General features: G+C 61.6%; 9 protein-coding genes across 9 annotated transcripts; 5 read left to right on the forward strand and 4 right to left on the reverse strand.

Moving 5' to 3' along the window:
* Positions 1-684: 684 nt before the first annotated feature.
* On the forward strand, positions 685-3,933 carry PAN0_001c0706 (uncharacterized protein; the record flags this gene model as incomplete). Its single annotated transcript, XM_014804321.1, has 1 exon — positions 685-3,933. The coding sequence occupies one exon, from the start codon at positions 685-687 to the stop codon at positions 3,931-3,933; it is 3,249 nt and encodes a 1,082-aa protein (XP_014659807.1).
* Positions 3,934-4,164: 231 nt separating this feature from the next.
* On the reverse strand, positions 4,165-6,126 carry PAN0_001d0707 (glycosyl transferase, group 1; the record flags this gene model as incomplete). Its single annotated transcript, XM_014804322.1, has 1 exon — positions 4,165-6,126. The coding sequence occupies one exon, from the start codon at positions 6,124-6,126 to the stop codon at positions 4,165-4,167; it is 1,962 nt and encodes a 653-aa protein (XP_014659808.1).
* Positions 6,127-7,033: 907 nt separating this feature from the next.
* PAN0_001c0708 (uncharacterized protein) lies at positions 7,034-8,189 on the forward strand (the record flags this gene model as incomplete). Its single annotated transcript, XM_014804323.1, has 2 exons — positions 7,034-7,696; positions 7,764-8,189. 2 exons carry the CDS (start codon positions 7,034-7,036, stop codon positions 8,187-8,189), a joined length of 1,089 nt encoding a protein of 362 aa, XP_014659809.1.
* A 90-nt stretch (positions 8,190-8,279) lies between these two features.
* On the reverse strand, positions 8,280-9,902 carry PAN0_001d0709 (wD repeat-containing protein 8; the record flags this gene model as incomplete). The annotated part of the gene is made up of 1 exon (XM_014804324.1): positions 8,280-9,902. One exon carries the CDS (start codon positions 9,900-9,902, stop codon positions 8,280-8,282), a length of 1,623 nt encoding a protein of 540 aa, XP_014659810.1.
* A 470-nt stretch (positions 9,903-10,372) lies between these two features.
* Positions 10,373-12,530, forward strand: PAN0_001c0710 (splicing factor CC1-like protein; the record flags this gene model as incomplete). The annotated part of the gene is made up of 3 exons (XM_014804325.1): positions 10,373-12,105; positions 12,201-12,407; positions 12,494-12,530. 3 exons carry the CDS (start codon positions 10,373-10,375, stop codon positions 12,528-12,530), a joined length of 1,977 nt encoding a protein of 658 aa, XP_014659811.1.
* Positions 12,531-13,316: 786 nt separating this feature from the next.
* PAN0_001d0711 (tubulin-folding cofactor b) lies at positions 13,317-14,208 on the reverse strand (the record flags this gene model as incomplete). The annotated part of the gene is made up of 2 exons (XM_014804326.1): positions 13,317-13,446; positions 13,535-14,208. 2 exons carry the CDS (start codon positions 14,206-14,208, stop codon positions 13,317-13,319), a joined length of 804 nt encoding a protein of 267 aa, XP_014659812.1.
* A 243-nt stretch (positions 14,209-14,451) lies between these two features.
* Positions 14,452-15,225, forward strand: PAN0_001c0712 (uncharacterized protein; the record flags this gene model as incomplete). The annotated part of the gene is made up of 1 exon (XM_014804327.1): positions 14,452-15,225. The coding sequence occupies one exon, from the start codon at positions 14,452-14,454 to the stop codon at positions 15,223-15,225; it is 774 nt and encodes a 257-aa protein (XP_014659813.1).
* Positions 15,226-15,245: 20 nt separating this feature from the next.
* Positions 15,246-17,799, forward strand: PAN0_001c0713 (uncharacterized protein; the record flags this gene model as incomplete). Its single annotated transcript, XM_014804328.1, has 3 exons — positions 15,246-15,331; positions 15,435-15,485; positions 15,924-17,799. The coding sequence occupies 3 exons, from the start codon at positions 15,246-15,248 to the stop codon at positions 17,797-17,799; spliced, it is 2,013 nt and encodes a 670-aa protein (XP_014659814.1).
* Positions 17,800-17,954: 155 nt separating this feature from the next.
* PAN0_001d0714 (vesicular-fusion protein sec17) lies at positions 17,955-18,891 on the reverse strand (the record flags this gene model as incomplete). The annotated part of the gene is made up of 2 exons (XM_014804329.1): positions 17,955-18,191; positions 18,262-18,891. The coding sequence occupies 2 exons, from the start codon at positions 18,889-18,891 to the stop codon at positions 17,955-17,957; spliced, it is 867 nt and encodes a 288-aa protein (XP_014659815.1).
* Positions 18,892-18,896: the final 5 nt, after the last annotated feature.

The raw sequence follows: 18,896 nt of genomic DNA on the forward strand, positions 1-18,896 counted from the left end.
TGGAAGCGAGCGAGTGCGAACGACCTCCACGCTGAGCGAGCGCACATTTCTCGTCCAAATTTAAGCTGCACCTTTCACCCACACACCACAAAAACAAGAACAGGGTCGCAACTCGAATCGGCAGGAAATCGGTCACAGCGGCTGCTGCATGAGATTGTCCACGTTGCTGCCGCTTCGGCGCATCGAAGCATCGCCGCTCGGCCAGCCGGCAGACCCTGGCTCGAGAAATAAACTTGCTTGACAGAATTCAGGGTCTAACACCATTTATCCCGCAAAAATGGATAGCGGCAGAAAGGGGCGGTGGCGCCCCTAAGCTGAGCCGACTCGAATCTGCAATTTCGCGCGATTTTGAGCGTTTGTTTGGTGCGAGGTGGAGTGAGAGCGGAGAGAGAGAGGCAGAGAGCGGCCACATGTTGAAGTGGCTTCTCGTGCGCACCACAGCCACGCGCTGCAAAGGCGATGCGATTCGATGCGCGAAGGAAGGCTCAGAGGTCGGTCGGCGCAAAGAGAGCTCAGACCAACACATCCAAATCTCCACTCCACCACCACCACCACCACCACCACCACCATCGCCCCCTTCGATTACCCTTTGCTGCTAACTGGCGAAGCGTGCGCCACATACGCTTCGCCCGCAACAACACTTTCTTCCAATCCAACTGCTCCAGCTCTCCCGCTCCGCTCAACATGCCGTCCGACCGCCGTTCGTCCTCCGCCGGCTCCGGCCATAGCTCCCGCTCCAGAGCAGAACGCGCAAGCGGCAGCATGGGCCCCGACGGCGGAGAGGCAGGCAGACGCATCGCCGCAGAAGACGAGTACATCCGACAGGAGCTCTCCGAAGCAACCTCCTTCTGCAACGCCTTCTGGGGCCACAACGACGCCGGCTTCGACTCCATCTCGGCTCGCATGAAGGCCTCGCAGCGAACCCTCGACGAGCTCAAGTCGCTCTACAAGGAACGTGCAGACATCGAAGCAGACTACGCAAAACGCCTCGCCAAGCTCGCACGTCAGCCTCTCGGTCACAGCGACACCGGCGCGCTCAAGGCCGCCTTCGACGTCGTCAAGCTCGAGCTCGATGCCACCTCGCGCACCCACTCCGACCTCGCCAACATGATCAAAAAGGACCTCGAGGGCGCCGTCGTCGACTTTGCCAATCGCACCTGGAACGCACGCAAGGCCGCACAGGCCAACATCGAAAAGCTCCACAAGCACAAGCACACCCAAGAGGCCTACGTCAACAAGTCGCGCGAAAAGTACGAACAGGACTGCATCAAGATCAACGGCTACACCGCACAGTCCAGCCTCGTCCAGGGCAAGGACCTCGACAAGGTCGCCTACAAGCTCGACAAGGCGCAGGCCACCGTCAGCCAGAACGACAAGGACTACCAGAACTTCGTCCGCGCCCTCAAGGACACCACCCTCAAGTGGCACGCAGAGTGGAAGGCCTACCTCGACCAGTGCCAGGACCAGGAAGAGGAGCGCATCGACTTTACCAAGAGCAACCTCTGGAACTTTGCCAACGCCGTCTCCGCCGTCTGCGTCGCCGACGACGAATCCTGCGAACGCATCCGCGTCAGCCTCGAAAACGTAGACACCCCGCGCGACGTCCAGTTCTTCATCCAGCACGCCGGCACCGGCTCGCTCATCCCCGCCCCACCAGAGTACATCAACTACGCAAAGGGCCAGGCGCCTCCCGCTCGTCCCGTCTACCACACCGCTCGATTCCAGCGCAACACCACGCGCCCCACCCAGCTGCCCATCCCTCAGCAGCCTCCTCAACCGCAGCAGCCTTCTCCCTCTGCTGGCGTTCAGCCGCTCCAGTCGCACCACTCGTCGCAAGCGCCATCGCCGCAGCCTCCGCAGCCACCAGCTCAGCCCGTCGTCGCGCAGCGCAACGCCCAGCCCTTCCAGGACAAGCCCGTGCCGCCGCAACCCGCCACCCAATCCTTCGACTCGCCTCAACGCCAATACGAGCCTGACCATCGCCAGCAAACCTCTGCGCTGCCAACCACCGACTCGGCCTCCGCTCCCTACGCTACTCAGGTGAGTCCCGATCCGGACCTCGGACACGCCCATTCGCCATCGAGGCCAGTCAATACGCAGCGCAGGATGTCGGCTAAAAACTTTCTCGCGCGCACCTCTTCGCTCTCGCAATCCAAATCGCCCAAATCACAGTCCTCCTCGCGCCCCGCGCCACCCGCAGCGCTCGGCGGCGCCACCTCCTCCAACCACCAGCAGCAGCCAGCCGCGTCTTCGGCTTCCAACGCCGATGATGACGACCCCATCGCCAAGGCGTTGGCCAGCTTGCGTATGCGTCCGGGCGGCAAGTCTCCCGGTCTCGGGCGCAGAGACAGTCTGTCGGCCGACCAAAAGCCCCCCGCACCTTTTGCCCAGCCTGGTCAGATTGTCCACAACATGCCGCCCGAGCATCGCGCTCACTCTCCGTCGCCAAGCATGGCCACCAACATTCCGCCGCGCGCTCGATCGCCCTCGGCGGCCTTCATGCAGGCTCCTGCGCGCGCCGCCTCACCCCTGCCCGTCGAGGAGGTTGTGGGCCAGTATGGACAGTCGTTCCCCGGTGAGCGCAAGTCGCTTTCGCGACAGAACTCGGTGGCGTCGCGTGCGGGCGCGCCCGCGTCGGAAGCACCCAGGAGCCCAAGCAAGCACCAGCAGGATCAAGGCTTTGCTGGCGTTGGCGCTCGAGGCCGGAGCCCGAGCCCGCAGCCCTGGTCGCGTCCGACGCAACAGCAGCAACAGCTGCAACACCAGCAGCAGCAGCAACACGCAGCGCAGTCGCCTCGAGCTCCAGCACCGTCGGATCAGCCAAAGTCCGGCACGCTGTCGCGAAGACAGTCCAACGTGCCTCCTCGCAGCACCACGCCGTTGGGAATCGCGCTCGACGCTACGGGATCAGTCACGCACGATCAGATGGCCGTCGACTACATGCGAAGGGCCGGCAGCGTTCCACCTCAGCAACAGCCGCAGCAGCCGCCGCCTCAAGCAGCCGCTGCGCCGCCCGCACATGCGCAGCAGCCTGCTCGACCGCCGTCGGTGGTTCACGCCAACTATCAGGCGGCAGCTCCGCATCACCAAGCACACGCTTCGGTGTCGAGCCAGTACAGTATGGCGCCAGGGGCGACATCCGCGCCGGCGATCCAGAGTCCCTATGCGTACCAGGGCCAGCACGGTGCGCAGGCTTCGATGTACTCGGGCGTGGGACAGTCGACGCCGCAGATGCCCACGCAGGCGGCGCCACAACAGCAGTACGGCTATGCAGCGTCTGGGTATGGACACCAACCGGCGGCGAGTCAGAGTGTACCGGCGCACTTGGCGCATCAGCAGGGAGGATCGTACTCGACGTCCCCTGCGCCTGCAGGGTATGCGCAACAGGCTCCTGTTCAACAGGCACCGGGTCAGTACAGTCAGTACGCAGGTGGGGTTCAGCAGGGACAGTATACGGGTGGGCAGGAGACGGCGGCATCGGCGTACATGCACGAGTACCTGCAACAACAGGCTCCGCATGCAAATGGCGTTGCACACGGTCATCAGCCGAGCATGTCACAGGGCCAGCATTATCAGCAGTGGAATAGGGCCACCAGTCCGGCACCTGCTCCAGCACCTGCACCTGCACCTGTACAACAAGCACCAGCACCAGCACCAGCACCAGCACAGGTAGCGCCGGGTGGGGGACAGCCTCAGGGTCATGCACCGACTGGACAGTACAGCGACGCAGGCCAACCGATCTTGTTCTACGTCAAGGCGCTGTACGATTATCAGGCAACCAATCCGGACGAGTTCAGCTTTACCACGGGCGACATTATTGCAGTCACGCATACCGAGGCCGACGGATGGTGGCAGGGAGAACTGCTGGATGAAGCGAGGAGAAAGGCGGGCGCCAATACGTTTCCCAGCAACTTTGTTGCCCTGCTCATGTAGTCACCGAGTCGATGGAGATGCACTGCAGCAATTTTACGCATGCTCGACGCAATGCACACTCCCAATGCAACACCGCCAGAATGCGAAATGATGAGTGTGCAGTGCAGAGACGGCAGCAGGCTCATTTCCACACCACACGCAGGGTCGAGTGTACGCACCATGTGAAACGATCGTTGGTCAAGATGAGAGTCAAAGCTAGAGATGGGTATATTGAGTGCACGTGGGAAAAGACTAGAGGAATCGGAGCCAGACGAGCCAAGCAAACAGCACAACATAGAGGGCGATAGCGAGTTTGACCCTTGGGCCAGTAAGAGGAGCGTTGGATCTCTGATTCTGTCTCCAGGCCTCGAGTTCGTCGTCGGAGAGGTTGTGTCTGCCGCTATTCTGAATCGCCCGTTCGTACCCTCGCACGGGGGCGTCCATTGCGTCCCACCAAGTCTTGCGGGAAGCAGCGAGGACAGCGCGTTGGCCCATGCGCGCGCGCGTCTCGCGGTCCAGAATCAGCCGCTCCAAAAGCATCGAGTAGCTCTTGGCACACTGATGGAACCACGGCGTATTGGGCGTCATGCTCGCCTTGAACTCGAGCGTAGACGGAATCGCACTAGCCAGTCCCACTTCCACCTTGCCTTCACCGCGGGCGGACGACGATGGAGAACTGGGCAGCTTCTGAACTGCCGACGATGCAGCGGTGGCAAACTCCCCCAGTGCAGATGCACTGTTCGATCGACTCGCCCCCACCGGTCGACCCGAGGTGGTGCTCGCTTTGGCGACTGCATTGACGTCGAGAAGTAGGCCCGTTCGACCATGAGAGACGAGGTCCGAGGTACCTTCGGCATGCAGACCGACGACGGGCAGACCCGAAGCGAGCGCCTCGAGCACCACCTGTCCAAACGTCTCTGTAAACGACGGAAACGCAAAGATGCTAGCCGACGCATACATCGCCGCAAGCCTTGATCCCTTCTGATGCCCCATAAACGCCGCATCCAGCTCGAGTCGGTTGCACAGGCGGGTGAGCTCGGCACGCGCGGGTCCGTCGCCGACAAAGACGAGCTTGGCCTTGGCACGCACCGAGGTGGGGAGCAGCTTGAACGCCTCGATGAGCAGACGCAGGTTCTTCTCCCACGAAATGCGCCCCACATAAAGCACCACGCTCTTGCTCTCGCCCGCGGCATCCGCCTCGACGCGCAGCGCAGCCGGGATCGTCGCAGCCGCAGCCGCACCGACGGGAAGCGCAGGTGGTGGAAGCAGAAATCCGCCCGCGGGCAGATCGGGCACGCCGCTCAGACTGTCGTACGCCGGCGGCGGCGAGAAGGAGACCTCGGGCGAGGCGGCTGCAGTGGGCGGCGTACGGATGAAGCTCTCTTCCTCGCTCCCGCGCCGCTTGGGATGCACGATCGACACGCCCAGTTTTCCCGCGAGGTGCGAGAGCGCCGCATGCTCGGATGCAAAGTGCGCCGCCGCATCCGCTGCCGCCACCGAGGGCGAGAGCGGCAGCCTGAGGTTGGGCGGTTTGGGCGTGCAGCCCCAGCTCTCGCGCAGGTTCTCGTCGCGCGCATGCGGGCCGAACAGCTCGGTATCCACCCCGCGCGACCAGATCTCGACATTGCCAAACCCTTTGTCCTGGAGCATGCGGCGCGTGCTTTCCGAGGGGCAGAAGACGATCTCGCAGCGGTCGTGCAAGTTGCGCGTAAGACGCCACATGGTCTTTTCCAGCCAGGGCATGCCGAACAGCGTGGCGTACGTGGGCAGGTTGGTGTGGTACGAAGACACGCACGGCACTTGGGGCAGCCACTTGTGCACAGCGGGCAGCATCTGCGCGCCCAGCCAGATGGGATCGACAAAGTGGATCACGTCCGGCTGGAACTGCTGCAGCCTGCGCACGAAGCGCGGACGCATAAAGTTGAGCTTCAGACCCGGGTACACGACGAGCGGCACGCCAAACGTGCCCACTACCGGGTGGCCGGCGTATTGGCGGATGCCGGTCTCGGGCCCGAGCACCATGGCTTCGTGGCCCTCGTTGTTGAGGTGCTCGAGCAGACGCGCGAGCGTGCGCGTCACGCCGTCCACCTTGGGCAGGAAGTTTTCGGTGACAATCGCCACGCGCAGCTTGGGACGCTTGACGTCGCGCGGATAGGCGCGGACGGCGTCGTCGACGCCCATGAGCTCGATCGAGGGCTGTGCTGCGACCGCCATGTTGCTGGTGTTGCAGAGCTAGCCGAAGTCGGGGAGGTGTGAGAGGGGGTGTCTCGATGATGGAGGAGGGAGAGGTTGGGTTGTTGGAGGACAACAAGTGTATATGTGTGTGCATAGGGGCGACTGGTGTGGCGACTAGCTGGAGTCAGTGCCAGCTGTCACAAAGGGCAGGAGGCCGTGCCGGCACAGAGTGGGGCAGCAGCGTCACTACAATGGGACCATCCGGCGTGCGCATCAACCAGCGCGGCAATCCACGCCTCGAAGCGACACGACCCTGCAGCCGGGCTCGCAGCATGGCTGGCAGCGGAGGGCCACAGCGAGACCCGGAGTCGCCGCTTGGGCAAGCAAGCTCAACACCACCTCCCCTGAGGCTTGGGACTGCGCGTCGAGGGCGGCTAGTGAGTTGCGCACGTTGACACCTCGACCTGTCCACGTCTTGGGCCATTCAAATTTTAGCCGGCCCTTCCGACTGTCACAGTGTGCCAAAATTGCTCTCTCCCTCACACGGCCCCCAGCGCCCTTGACTGGCGAGCAGAAGTTTTGGGACTGGCATCGTGACCTGAGAGCATCATGGCACACAAGTGAGACCATGCAAGCTCGTATGGTTGGGCGGCAGAGCGACACCCCAATCATCTGAAGGGCAACAATGGCCGTCCGCGTCTCGGGTCGGTGGTGCAGGCGAGCGAGCACGTTCGCCTTTCGGCATACGCTTCGGCCTCGCTCACGCCGGACACGTGCGGCCCCTGCCTCGGCGAATTTTTTTCCATCTCGCCGATTTGGACGAATCGGGAGCATCATCGGGGCTACATTGGCCTCCCTCCACCTCGAGGTCTGCCCAGCCAAGGCTGCGGGACCCTTTTTTTGAGCAGAGTCGCGGCTGCCCTCATACGACCTTCCAGCTACCATCATGCCGAACCTGGACAGCTTGTTGTCCTTCCCGACCCCCGGTGTGGGGTCGTCGAGCGGTCCGACACGCACACCGATCCCGCCACGCTCTTCCCACGTCCTCGTCACGGACACTACCGACGCGCCCGCCCTGTTCGTCTTGATGCACTTCCTACGAGCATCGCATGCGTACAACAAGACGCTTCGGCCCGGGCCAGACACTGCGAGCATCAAGGGGAAAGGGAAAGCGCGCACGAAGGTCGTCTGGCTCGGCTGCACCTCCGAGGGCATCGTGCATCTCAAGAACGTCGCGCGCAAGTCGGGCGTGCATCTGGACGAAGAGACCGCCCAGGGCACATTCAAGTTCATCGACGCAGCTGCAGAGGTGTACGAAGCATCTGGGATCGAAAGCTCGGCAGCAGCACTAAGCATACAAGGCGATGCATCTCGTACGCATACGCCATTCAAGCGCATCTATGACCAGATCGCTCGCGAGCTCACAACGACCTCGCATCACGACACCCAGTTGTTAGAGAGCGAGTGGGGGTCACGAAACCTCATCATCGTCGACGATCTCACCGCTCTTGCATGGGGTGCCGACTCCATCGACGCACAGGGGCATGTGACCAATGTTGGCCAACAGACAAGCCAATGGCTCGGCGCACTCACTGCGTTGGCAACCAGAGTAAGTCCCACATCCCTCACTGCGACGACTCCACTGTACTGACATGCATGGCGATCTTTGTCTTTAGAACGATGCGAGTGTGGTCACGCTGATGCATGCGGATGCGACGTCGAGCAGCAAGAACGGTGCGTCCGACCCGGTCGACGAGTGTCTGCTGAGCAGCCTGCTCCAGACGGCCGATGTGTGGGTGGAAGTCAAGGAGCTTGCGAGTGGACGTGCGCGCGACTGCGATGGCGAAATCACTGTCCATCCTCTAGTGCGTCCATCGCTCGCCCACACGCTTGCCCCCTCTGCATCTCACGCTCAGCAACACCGCAACGTGCCTCCGTTGCAGGCATTTGCAGTCGAGACGCCCTGTCCCACACGCGCGAAGGCTGTACTGTACCGCATCGCTCCCGACGGCCAGAGCGCTGCCCTTGGTGGCGCCACCATCGGCTCCAACACAGGCCGCGTCCAGGTTTGGCCAAGAGGCACAGGCCGAGGCTTTCTCTGAAATCCCCATACCACGCATGCATCGAATCAATAGAATACATAAGCAACACCTTTTGCTGGAATACAACCGCTGCTGGGACTATGAGATGGGCTAGCTATCGAACGCTTCAAAAGCACAGCAGAAGAGCGAGTCCGAAGCCAGTAGGATCTTTTGGCCGTCTGGCGACCACTGTATCTGCGACGCTTTGAGCTCGTCGTTGGGTATCGGAATCGCCTCTGCTCTCTGCCTATACTGCGATGGCGACTCGACGCTCGAGGTGGCGATCAATTCCCACGTGTAGATCGCTCGGTTGTCGCACACGATTCCCAGCTTGCCTACATGGCCTGGACGCCAAGCCATCTTTCGTGCACTTGCGTTCAACTGCACCACCGCAAGCAGACGCGGAGATCCGGTAGACAACCGCGTGCCATCGGGCTCGGTGAATGCAAACACCCATACCACGTGCGGGAAGCGCTCGTTAAACGCAGCCACCAGATTGCCTTCGGGACTCCAGGCCATCCATGCCACTCCGGCTTTCAGCCCCGGCTTGCCCGCGTCGGGTCGCGTTGCAGAGAGCGAGATCGGCAGACTCGCTTGTTCCAGTGCTACAATCCCGCGCGCTCGCGTCTCTTCGAGCCAGTTGAGCGGCTCGCGCCACGCGACCAGCGATCCGTACGTCGACGCAGATGCAGACTCGTGACTCGCGCGAATCGAGGGGTTCGACACGTCTAGCGTTGCAAACTCGGCCCACTCGCTGCTCTCGAGGATGCGTACCTTCTCATCGCCGCCTCCTACCGCCAGGAAGGACGATGACGGATGCCATTCCATGTGGCGAACGCCGCTGCCTCCCCCTGCTACTAGGTTGGGAAGGTCGGCGGCGTCTGTGCGGCGCTTTGAGGCAGTGGGCCGTGGCTCGGAGGCAGGTCCTTGCCGCGTAACAGGGGCTCCCGTGTCCGAGTCGGGCTCGATGAGAAACGCCGCGCGCATGTGCCCCAGCGGCGTGTAGATCTGCACCTTGTACTCGAGCGGCCCTTCCCACACGGCAATATAGCTGCCGTCGGGCGCCCACATGACGTCCTGAGCATCCGTCATGTTGAGTTGAAACGCCTGTTCCACCTTCCACGCCTCGTCCGACTTGGGTGGGTTGGTGAACTTTTTCCTCTCTTCATGCCCCAGCCTCTGAAGCGAGAAGATGTAAAGCGATTCTCGTTCTGCGCCCTTGAGGATACTGGCAAATTGGCCGGGCTGTTTGGGTGTCCATGCGATCTTGTCGTGCTTGGGACCTTCGATGGCTGAAATGTGCTGGTCGACCAGGTTGTACAGAGATGCACGCAGATGGTTCTGGCTGAATAGGATGAGCGTCTTGGGCCCCAGAGGTGGCGCCCAGGTTGCGTGAGAGAGCCCGTCCGAGCCCGATGCGATCCTCGCCACCCAGCCCGACCCGGCGTCCGAGCCGTCGTTCGCCTCCTTGGCGGGGTCGAGCGAGACTACAAACACGACACCATCGTCCTTTTGGCCCGGATGCGCCGCGAGCAGAAACGCACCATCCGGCGACCATTCCAGTACGCTGATTGATGCCTCTAGCGTCCATGTGCGGATCACCTGCAGCGTGGAGCTGGCGCGCACGACGACCGAGCACGCATCGTCGCCTGTCACCGAGGCTAGAAAGGTGGAGCCGGGCGAAAAGGCGATGCAGCGCCCAGACGCATGCCGGTACGCTGCCGTAAAGTCCATCCAGATGCCAAGCTCGTATGACCGAGTGAGCCGTATAGAGATAGCCGATATGGAGAGCTGAAAGGGTGTGCCCGAGTACTGCAAGCGCGAGTCTCGAAGACCTTCACGGGTCCAGCTGAGCTCCACCTGCTGCACCTTGCAGCCGATTCAGAGCCGATCCGCTACAAAATCCGTTCCCCGGGTGTTGCTTCGACCTCCATGCAAGCCAAAGGTCGCCCGCATGCCACGCGCTGCGCCACTCGGAATTTCTGGAATCACGTGACCCGCAAACTACGCCCACCGAAAGCCCAGCGACGAGCACCTCAAGTGCGGGAAAGACGCTTGCCGGCAGCCTGCTGCGCCCTTTCCGCCATCAACCCGCCATCAACCACATCTCATCGAGTCCATTCGCGTAGACATTTCGCCAGCATCGACAGCCTCTGCAAGCATCACCACACAGTCGGAAGCAGTACCGCAATCAGCCTTGCCAGATGTACGCCGACTTGGAGGAGGCGCGAACTCAGCGCGGCTCTCGCGCGTCTCGGGGATCGAGAGGCTCAGACCGAGAGATCGACCGAAGCATCCGCTCTGGAAACGGCGATGCCGACGCAGAAGATGGCATCCGATCTCGGGAGAAGGAGCTTGCAGAACAGCTCCGCAAGCGTGCCCAGGCCTCGCGTGCCGGCGCCAGGGGTGCGGATACCCGCGGCCGAGGACGCTCTTCCAGCGTGTCCAGCCGTTCATCTCGCGCATCGTCTCGTGATCACTCTCCCTCTCGCAGTCGCAGTCGCAGTCGCAGTCGAAGCCAGGATAGCTACCGCAGTCGCAAGAGCCACCAGTCCAGAAGGAGCGCTCGCGCTGACGAGGCAGCTGAGCAGAGGCGCAAGAGACGTCGCGGCGACGACCTCGGCCATCGCAGCGACCGGAGTCGCCTAGATGAAGACGAAGACGAACGCGCCCGCGAGCGTCGACGTATTCGCAGCGAACGTCGTGACGATGACCGCGATGGACACTCTTCCGCAGGCGATCGTCATCGAGCCAGTCCTGCTCCTTCGTCCAGCCGAGGCGACCGAGATCGCTACGACTCCTACTACGAAGACCGCCGCTATGACCGCAGAGGCGATCGTGGCCCTCACAACCGAGGCGGCCGCTACGTGGATGACTCGCGCCGTTCGTCGAGACGCCGAGGACGCTACGACAGTCCCTCTGCCTCGGTTCGCTCTCGACGCACCCCCAGTCCAGAGATCAACGACTACGAGGACCGATCCGTCTTCTGCAGCCAGCTATCGGCCCGACTTGGCCAGCGTGATCTCGGCGAGTTCTTCGAGGAGCATCTTGGCGAGGGTGCGGTTCAGGACGTGCGCATCGTAATGGACCGCGTCACCCGCCGAAGCAAGGGTGTCGGCTACGTCGAGTTTGCTGCGCGAGAACTGGTGCCCAAGGCGATCGAGCTCACGGGCAAAGTGCTCTTCGGCATCCCCATCGTGGTCCAGCGCACCGATGCTGCGCGCAACGGCCCGCCTTCCATCTCGGCAGTCGGTCCGCACGGCGTCGCCTCCCACCCCGCGCTTGGAGGACCGCACCTGGACGCTAGGGCGCTCGCCAACGTTCCCATGCCCATGCAATACCACCAAGCCGGCGCGCCGATCCATCTCAACGTCAACGCTCCCCCGGGTCCGCGCGCCATGAGACCCGGGCCCAACATGCCCAACACCGAAGCGCGACTCTACGTGGGCAGCTTGCATTTCAGTCTCACAGACGAGAACGTCAAGGCAGTGTTTGAGCCGTTCGGCGAGATCGAGTACGTCGACCTCCACCGCGAGCCAGGAACGGGCAAGAGCAAGGGATTCTGCTTCATTCAGTTCAAGCACGCCGACGACGCCAGGAAGGCGCACGAGGCCATGAACGGTTTCGAGCTCGCGGGTCGAGCCATCCGAGTCGGCAACGTCAACGCCAAGGGCTCGGGCAGCTCCCACATGGGCGGGCCTGGCCCGAACTCGCAAAGCGGAGGCCACCTGCCGCAGCTCACCTCTGCGTTTGACGACGGTGGAGGTGCCGGCCTCAACCCGGAACGTCGTGCGGCGCTGATGCAGAAACTTGCTCGCAACAATGAGCCATCCCCGGCCGCCTCGGAGGCGAATACGGCACCGCAGGAGCGCCCGGCAGGCATTCCCGAGGCCACTTCGACCTCGCTACTCCTCAAGAACATGTTTGATCCGGCAGAGTACGTACCCTCCCTGACGATGGACTCGGTCTCGAACTCAGGCAGGCTGACACTCTTGATTTCTACTCGTTTTGATTTCACCACTGACCTTACAGAGAAACGGAGGCCGACTGGGACAAGGAGCTCGCTGAAGACGTCAAGGACGAATGTCAGGCCAAGTATGGACCTGTGACGCGCATCCATGTGGAGAAGGAGTCTGCAGGCGAGATCTACCTCACCTTTGCTGACCTTGACGCCTCTCGCAAGGCCCTCGATGGGCTCAACGGAAGATTCTTCGGAGGCAAGCCGATCAGCGCGCAATAGTAAGTCGGAACTCACTCACGCTCCCCTTTTTTGCATCCGTGCATCAGTGGTGCCAGAGCTGACCATCATTTTGTTGTCATTGCAGCATTCCGGACGCTTTTGTGCAGGCTAAGCTCGGTTAAGCGTTCTCAGTGTCCACTGCGACTTGGCTTGGCTGTTTCGGCTCGATATGCTCACGGCTTTGTTACGAGAACCACAGGATCATGACGAGAAGCGAACCGCAACAAGAAAGAGTTTGAAGCAGTGTTGCTGATCGCAAGTTGGATCGGCGACTCAAAGCAACTGCTGTAGCGTGGCCTTGGATTGGCGCGCAAGATCTGGCTCGCATGCATCAGACCTGGCTCGCTCATTCTCGCTTTCTCCCTCTTGCGTCGATGCCTTTTGCTTGCTCCAACGGGCGCAACGCCTCTTGAGACAGACAGGACCTGCGCATCTAGTCAGAGTCGGATGGGCCGACGACTTTAAGCTCGTCGCTTGCTCCCACGCTTTGTTCGGGTATGTCTGCTGCAAGGCCGCTCGTCACGCCGTGTTTGCGCATCGACGTCTGCTCTTCAGGCGCCCTTGCCCGATTTTAGCCTTCACTTTCTTTCCCCCTCTGACCGTTCTTTCACACGCATCCGCACCTTTCCTTCCCCCTTTCTCCTGCCCTCTTTGTCTTGCGCAGAGTCCGGCCTCTCCAAGCTGGACGATCCCACGCCCCACGCCAAGCTTGGTTGGCATGGTGGACCGAGGGGGACCAGGCTTTGCTTCTCTCCCGTCGATGTAAGTGCTGCTGCCCTGTTCCGTGGTCCATGCTTTCAACACTCGCAATGCACACATCATTGCCCCGTCCAAGCTTGACTGCGCCGTGCTCGAGAGGCCAGGTCGTGTGTAGATGCCCAAATGGGATTGGAATGCAGAGTGTCATTTCACATCTCCTCGTCATCGTCCAGATCCAAGTCAAAGTCATCGGCAGGGAAGTCGCCCACCTGAACCTTGTCGGGGCGCACAAAGCTGCCGAAGTTGGGTTTGCATGTGAAGTAGCGTTCACCCGCCACGCTGCCGAAATCCAAGTGTGAAAGAAGTATGAGAGGTCAGATTTTGGGGGCTTAGAGCTGCGACGGAACTGGGGAGGGACACAACTTACGACCCGTCGTTCTTGCCAACTGGCTCGTCGTATTCGACACCGACCCAGGCGCCTGTGGCGAATTTGGTGGAGCCTACGAATCGTATGGTGCCCTTGCGCTGGTTGGCGCCCGTTGTGCCTGTACCGGACAGGAGGTCGACTTGGCACCTTGCGCCAACGGTCAGCTCGGTGGGGAGGTCTTCTGTATCGCCGGCGGAGGAGCTTGCGTCTTTAGACGGGTCGAAGCGGCCGAGCTTGTTGCGCTGCTTGAAGGCAAGCACGGTATCACGGCGTGCAGCATAGGTATCGTCGTCCATGACGTACTTGTCCACCAGACTCTCGTCGGTGAATGTCTGGATGAGCTCCTTGGGGCGCGTATCGAGCACCTTGATCGCCATGCCATCGACGACACCAAGCTCCTCGAGACTGCGCGACTCGACGTCCGAGTTCGGTGGAACGGCAGCGACGAGTGTGGAGCGAACCGAGGCTGCGAATGGTCCGGGTCCGGCGAGTTGCTGCTGCTGCTCATGGTCGGTGCGTGACGAGTGGATCTCGAGAACTTGGTGAGAGGGTGGCACGCCCACGATCGACTCGAGGCGGTACTTGAGATCGTGTAGCGGGATCGTTGACGGCACGCGACGCTCCGCCGACACCAGCGTCGACGGCGCGTGGATGAACACGTTGACGACAGACATGCTCGATGGGCGCGGCGCGAGTCGTGCTGGTGTTCGGAAAAGATGGTGTCGGTGCGGGCTCGAAAGTGTTGCTGTTGAAATTCCGACCCTGGAAGATCCCGCCGCCGCAAGCGTGGGGGATCACTGCACCTCCACCGCAAGACAAGGGTAGCCGAGCCGGTTTGGTGGAGCTCACTTCGTCCGTAGCCACCATCACCGGACTTTCCTTCTCACCGGCCGCTACAGTTCACGACTGATCCAGTCATGTCGAAGCTCACCGACGAGTACCAAGTGAGCCTGTGCACATCAGCCGCTCAGCTTCGAGGCGCGTGCGATGTGCGGCTCGAGGTGTTTGTCCAGGAGCAGGGCTTTGCGCTTGCCGACGAGATCGACGAGTACGACCCGCTCGCAGCGCACTTTGCGCTCACGCACACCTCGCAGCCCGAACGCGTGCTGGGCACGATTCGACTGCTGCCCTACCCTCTACCGATCCCCAAGCCCGACGGACCGGGAACGGAGCCGGACGCTGCATCATCGTATCCGCTCGGTGGCAGTCGGAGCGCATCGGCGATAGCGGGCGACTTTATCAGTGCCGCATGGACACGTTCTCACCCCGTCTCGGGCCGCCGCGATCCCGCCGATACCCATGCCGAGGAGGAGCAGACGGAAGCCAAGGTTCCCGAGCTGGGTGGAGCGAAGCTCGGACGGCTTGCACTGCTCAAGGAGGTCCGGGGCAAAGGGCTCGGCCATCGTCTCGTCCGTGAAGCCGAAGCATGGCTCGTCAAGGCACTCGAGTCCGACGAAGCACAACGTCAGGGCGCTTTCGGTCCAATGCCCAGCAAGCAAGGCGCCGACGCCCCAGCTGTTGCCAAGGACGACCAGAAGCTCGACAGCATCATCATCAAGCTCAGCAGCCAGATCTACGTGATTGACTTCTACAAGAGGCTGGGCTACGTGCCTGTTGGCGATCGCTACGACGAAGACGGCGCACCGCATCAGCTGTGCTGCAAGCAGATCGCCCTCGCCAAGAGCGGGTAGAGCCCAGCCGCACCATACACATGCATGCTCCCGAGCCACCCTCTTGCCTGGCTGGTGGAGGCCGACGACGCGGCGAAAATCATTTCTCTGCCGATGATGTTGCGATGTAACAAGCATCGATTTTTTTTTTGCACTGGTCTGCTGAGCACGAGTGTTGTTCTAACGCACACCCCTGCTCCACCGCGTCCTGAAGGCCTGGACGCGTCAAGCCTCGCTCGCAGCCGCAGACCCTTTCGACAGCAGAAGGCCGCTTACAGGTCGTAAGTCAGAGTCAAGCTTCTCACTAGCTACCATCCGCAGTGTGTGGATCGGCATCAGAGCCTTTGCGAACACTGCGATTACGGACATCTGAATGTGACTTGGGAACAGGATGAGATTCCGGCATGTGCAAGGGCGGCAGTCGCGTGTGATGCATCCGAAAAGGGTCTCGTCGATTGTCACAGCGGGCGCCAGCAATTCGCAATTTGGGGTCGCGCGTCGATGCAGCTGCAGCGCTTTTCATGATCATCCAATTCAAGCTTTTGCTTCTCGATTGCCGTCATCGACATCTCCAACACGATTCGCACGCCGTCTCTTCCTCCACTCCCTTCCTCTTTCCATTCACCCCTCCTTGCCCCCTTTCTCCAAGCTTGGACTCGGAAGCGTTCGACAGCCGGACTCACCACGCCTTCATAACGACATTGGCCATGACCACATAGGCACGACATCGTCTCGACTCAGCAGAGCTACCGTCCACCGACTTTCTTGGGCACGACCGCAGGCGAAGCCATGTCGGAACTATTCGACTCGCTCAATCTGAGCAACTCGGGCCCGTCGTCGTCGCAGCTTTCGTCATCGCAGCCCTCGAGCTCCAAGGTGTTCTGGCACGCCTCTCCCTCGCCCGGTGTGCTGCGCCATCTGAACAACTGGACACCCAGCAGAAGCCAGGATTCCCCAACACTACCACTATGCACACAGGCGTTTGTCGGCGAGCTCAAAAAGCTGCCGGGCGCGCTCGAGGCGCAGTCGCCGCTCGTCTCGAGAGATGCAGCCAAGCGCAAGCTCGTCGGCAGCTCACGTAAACAGGGCCGCAACGTCTCAGACCCAACTACGGTAAAGGAGAAGACGCGGGAATATGCGGTGCTAGAGATCTCGGATGATGAGGACGACGATGCAGTGGACAGCGCCGGTGCGCCTGCGCGATTACTGCTCGGCGATGTGGGCGAGTCGTCGCCCGAATCGAGGCGCAGACGAACCATGGACGCCGGCAATACTGGCAGAGTGCGACAGCCGTCATCACCGTCCGAGCTCAGCTGCTCTTCCAAATCGACAGTCCAGCCGATGGCAGCAGTACAGCCGAGTTCGCAGCCGACAGGATCGCACCGACGACTCGACCGCAGGCATCCCCGGCGGCGCAAGAGAGAATCGCTCATGGCCGGTCTCGGATTCTCAGACGAATCGGGAACCGACTGTCTGAAGCTCTTCGAGGATCTTCAAGCCGCCATTCAAGGTATCCAAGCACCTCGGACAGCCTGCAACGGCCACGCAAGTACCGCGCTGAGCTCGATCGGACAGAACAGCTCGGAAGCATCAGTCGCTGACCAGCCAGAAAGCGCGCGCCTGACACCAAGGGAAGGACTCAATCGCACCACATCCGCGCCGACCTCTGCGCGACCCAACCTGAGCTCGGGTTCACATACTACACAACACGAAGACCAAGGAGAGGGATCTCAGTCGCGTCGAGTCTTTCGCCCGGTCAAGTCGGACCACGACGTCTTCAATGCAGTGCGCAAGGAGGACGAGCGGCAGGCGCGCATCCTGCAGCCCCGAGCTATCAACGTTACAGCACAGCAGGAGCTGCAGTCCAAGTCTGCGCATGCCGCACCGCGGTCACGATCGCCATCGGGACCGGTCCGACAACAACCGCAGTCAAATCTCGATGCCAAAGAAATCGGCGCCGCGAATCGACCTCAATCGGCACTTCCATCACGAGCGCCTCTGCCGCAAGCCGAAGCTCCTACAGTAACCAGGCACGAACAAAGCACTGCTGTCACGTCAAGGAAAGAGCACGAGGGCGCTGACGAGACCGCAGCTCCCGCGGCTGCTTCGCCAGTCAAGCGGTCGGCGCGGATCGAGGCGATGCAGCAGACGGGCATGGGCAAAAAGCTGGGCGTACGTGCGCCCTCGGCGTTCGCCAAGGCCGCATCAGCCTCGCCGCGCAAGGCGGCTGGCGGGACGGTTGCGCCGGTAGCATCGCGCAAGGTGAGTGCGCCCGCCGCACGCGCGCGACCCCACGCGCTGCCCGGCATGTCGCAGGCGCGCCAGCCGGGCCTGCCACGCAGCGCATCGCAGTACGTCGCTTCGGCGTCGCAAGCTGGAGCCACCGCCGCCACTGCAGCGAGCGGGCCCGCAGCACCGTTTCGGCCTCCGGCGATTTCGCGCGTCACACCCACCCGCCAACCGTCCCAACCAGCGCAGCTGTCCAGCCGACGCAGCGCACAGCAGGGCCGCGTCGAACACGCCGCGTCGTCGGACGACAGCTTTGCCGACGACGACGATGCCTTTCTCGCCCTCGCCTGCGAGCTCGAGTACTGAAGTCCGCCCTACAGTCTACCTCTGTTACTTTCGGAGTGATCATACGAATTCGAACCGCGCTTCTCACGAGGAACCAGACTTAGACTTGAGTCGAACAGTGTGGAAGACAGATGACGAGGTTGAAGCAAGTGCAAAGTGAGTGAGGGATCGTGGAACTAGGAAAGGTCGGGTTCGTCCTGAATGCCCTTGCGAACAGCGCGCAGGAGGGAGGCTTGCCAGCCCTGGATCTTCTTGGTGCGGTCGTACTCCTGGACGCGGCCGTCGAAAGCCTGCAGGTCTCCCTCCTCGCATGCCTGGACGAGCGAGTGCAAGAAACGACCCTCCATGGTGGTTGGGAAGCTGGTATCCTGTTCTGCGTAGAACTGCATCGCACGTACCGCCGCCACATAATCCTACCGTCCAAAACGCAACGAGTGTCAGTATGCTGTAGTCAGTGCTAAGACGATAGGACGGAAGACTTACGGGGATGGCGAGGTAGCACATGCCAGCGTTGAGGTAGTAGTCCTTGACGCTGTATCGGGTGAGGTTGCTTTCGAGCGACATGCTTGCAACCTGTTCCCAGCGTTCGATCGCTTGTGGGTATCGTGCAAGGTCGGTAGCGAGCTGTGCAGCCTCACGATAGCATCCGCTTGCGGTGGCATTGGCGCCTTCTTGCAGATACCAGGCTGCTGCCTGTTCGTACGCCTCGAGCGCCTTCTCCGGATCGGCCGCGTCGTTCTTGTACAGCTCTGCGACCGCCTTTTCGCGATCGGCCGCCTGGCGGAATCGTCCACGCTCGATAAGGATCTCGCGCGCACGCGTCAGTGCCACCACGGCCAGCTCGGGCCGACTCATGCGGAAACACTTGTTGGCCTCAAAGAACGTGTTGGCAGCATAGTCTTTTTCGCCCGTCTTGATCTCGGTCTCGGCTGCGCGCATGTAGGCATTGCCGGCCTCTTCAAACCGGTTCTGGATGCGGAACTTGTTGGCTGCAGCCTTGAAGAGTTCAATCGCCTCCTCCTGCTTGCTGGTAGCGGAGGAGAACCAGCCGCCCGAGGCGGACGCCTTCTTCTCGGCATTCTTGAGCAGCTCTTCTGGTGTTGATGTCGACATGGTGA

The sequence above is a fragment of the Moesziomyces antarcticus genome, assembly GCF_000747765.1.
Source record: "Moesziomyces antarcticus DNA, scaffold: scaffold_v10001, strain JCM 10317, whole genome shotgun sequence".
In the NCBI taxonomy this organism is placed as follows: Eukaryota; Fungi; Basidiomycota; class Ustilaginomycetes; order Ustilaginales; family Ustilaginaceae; genus Moesziomyces; species Moesziomyces antarcticus.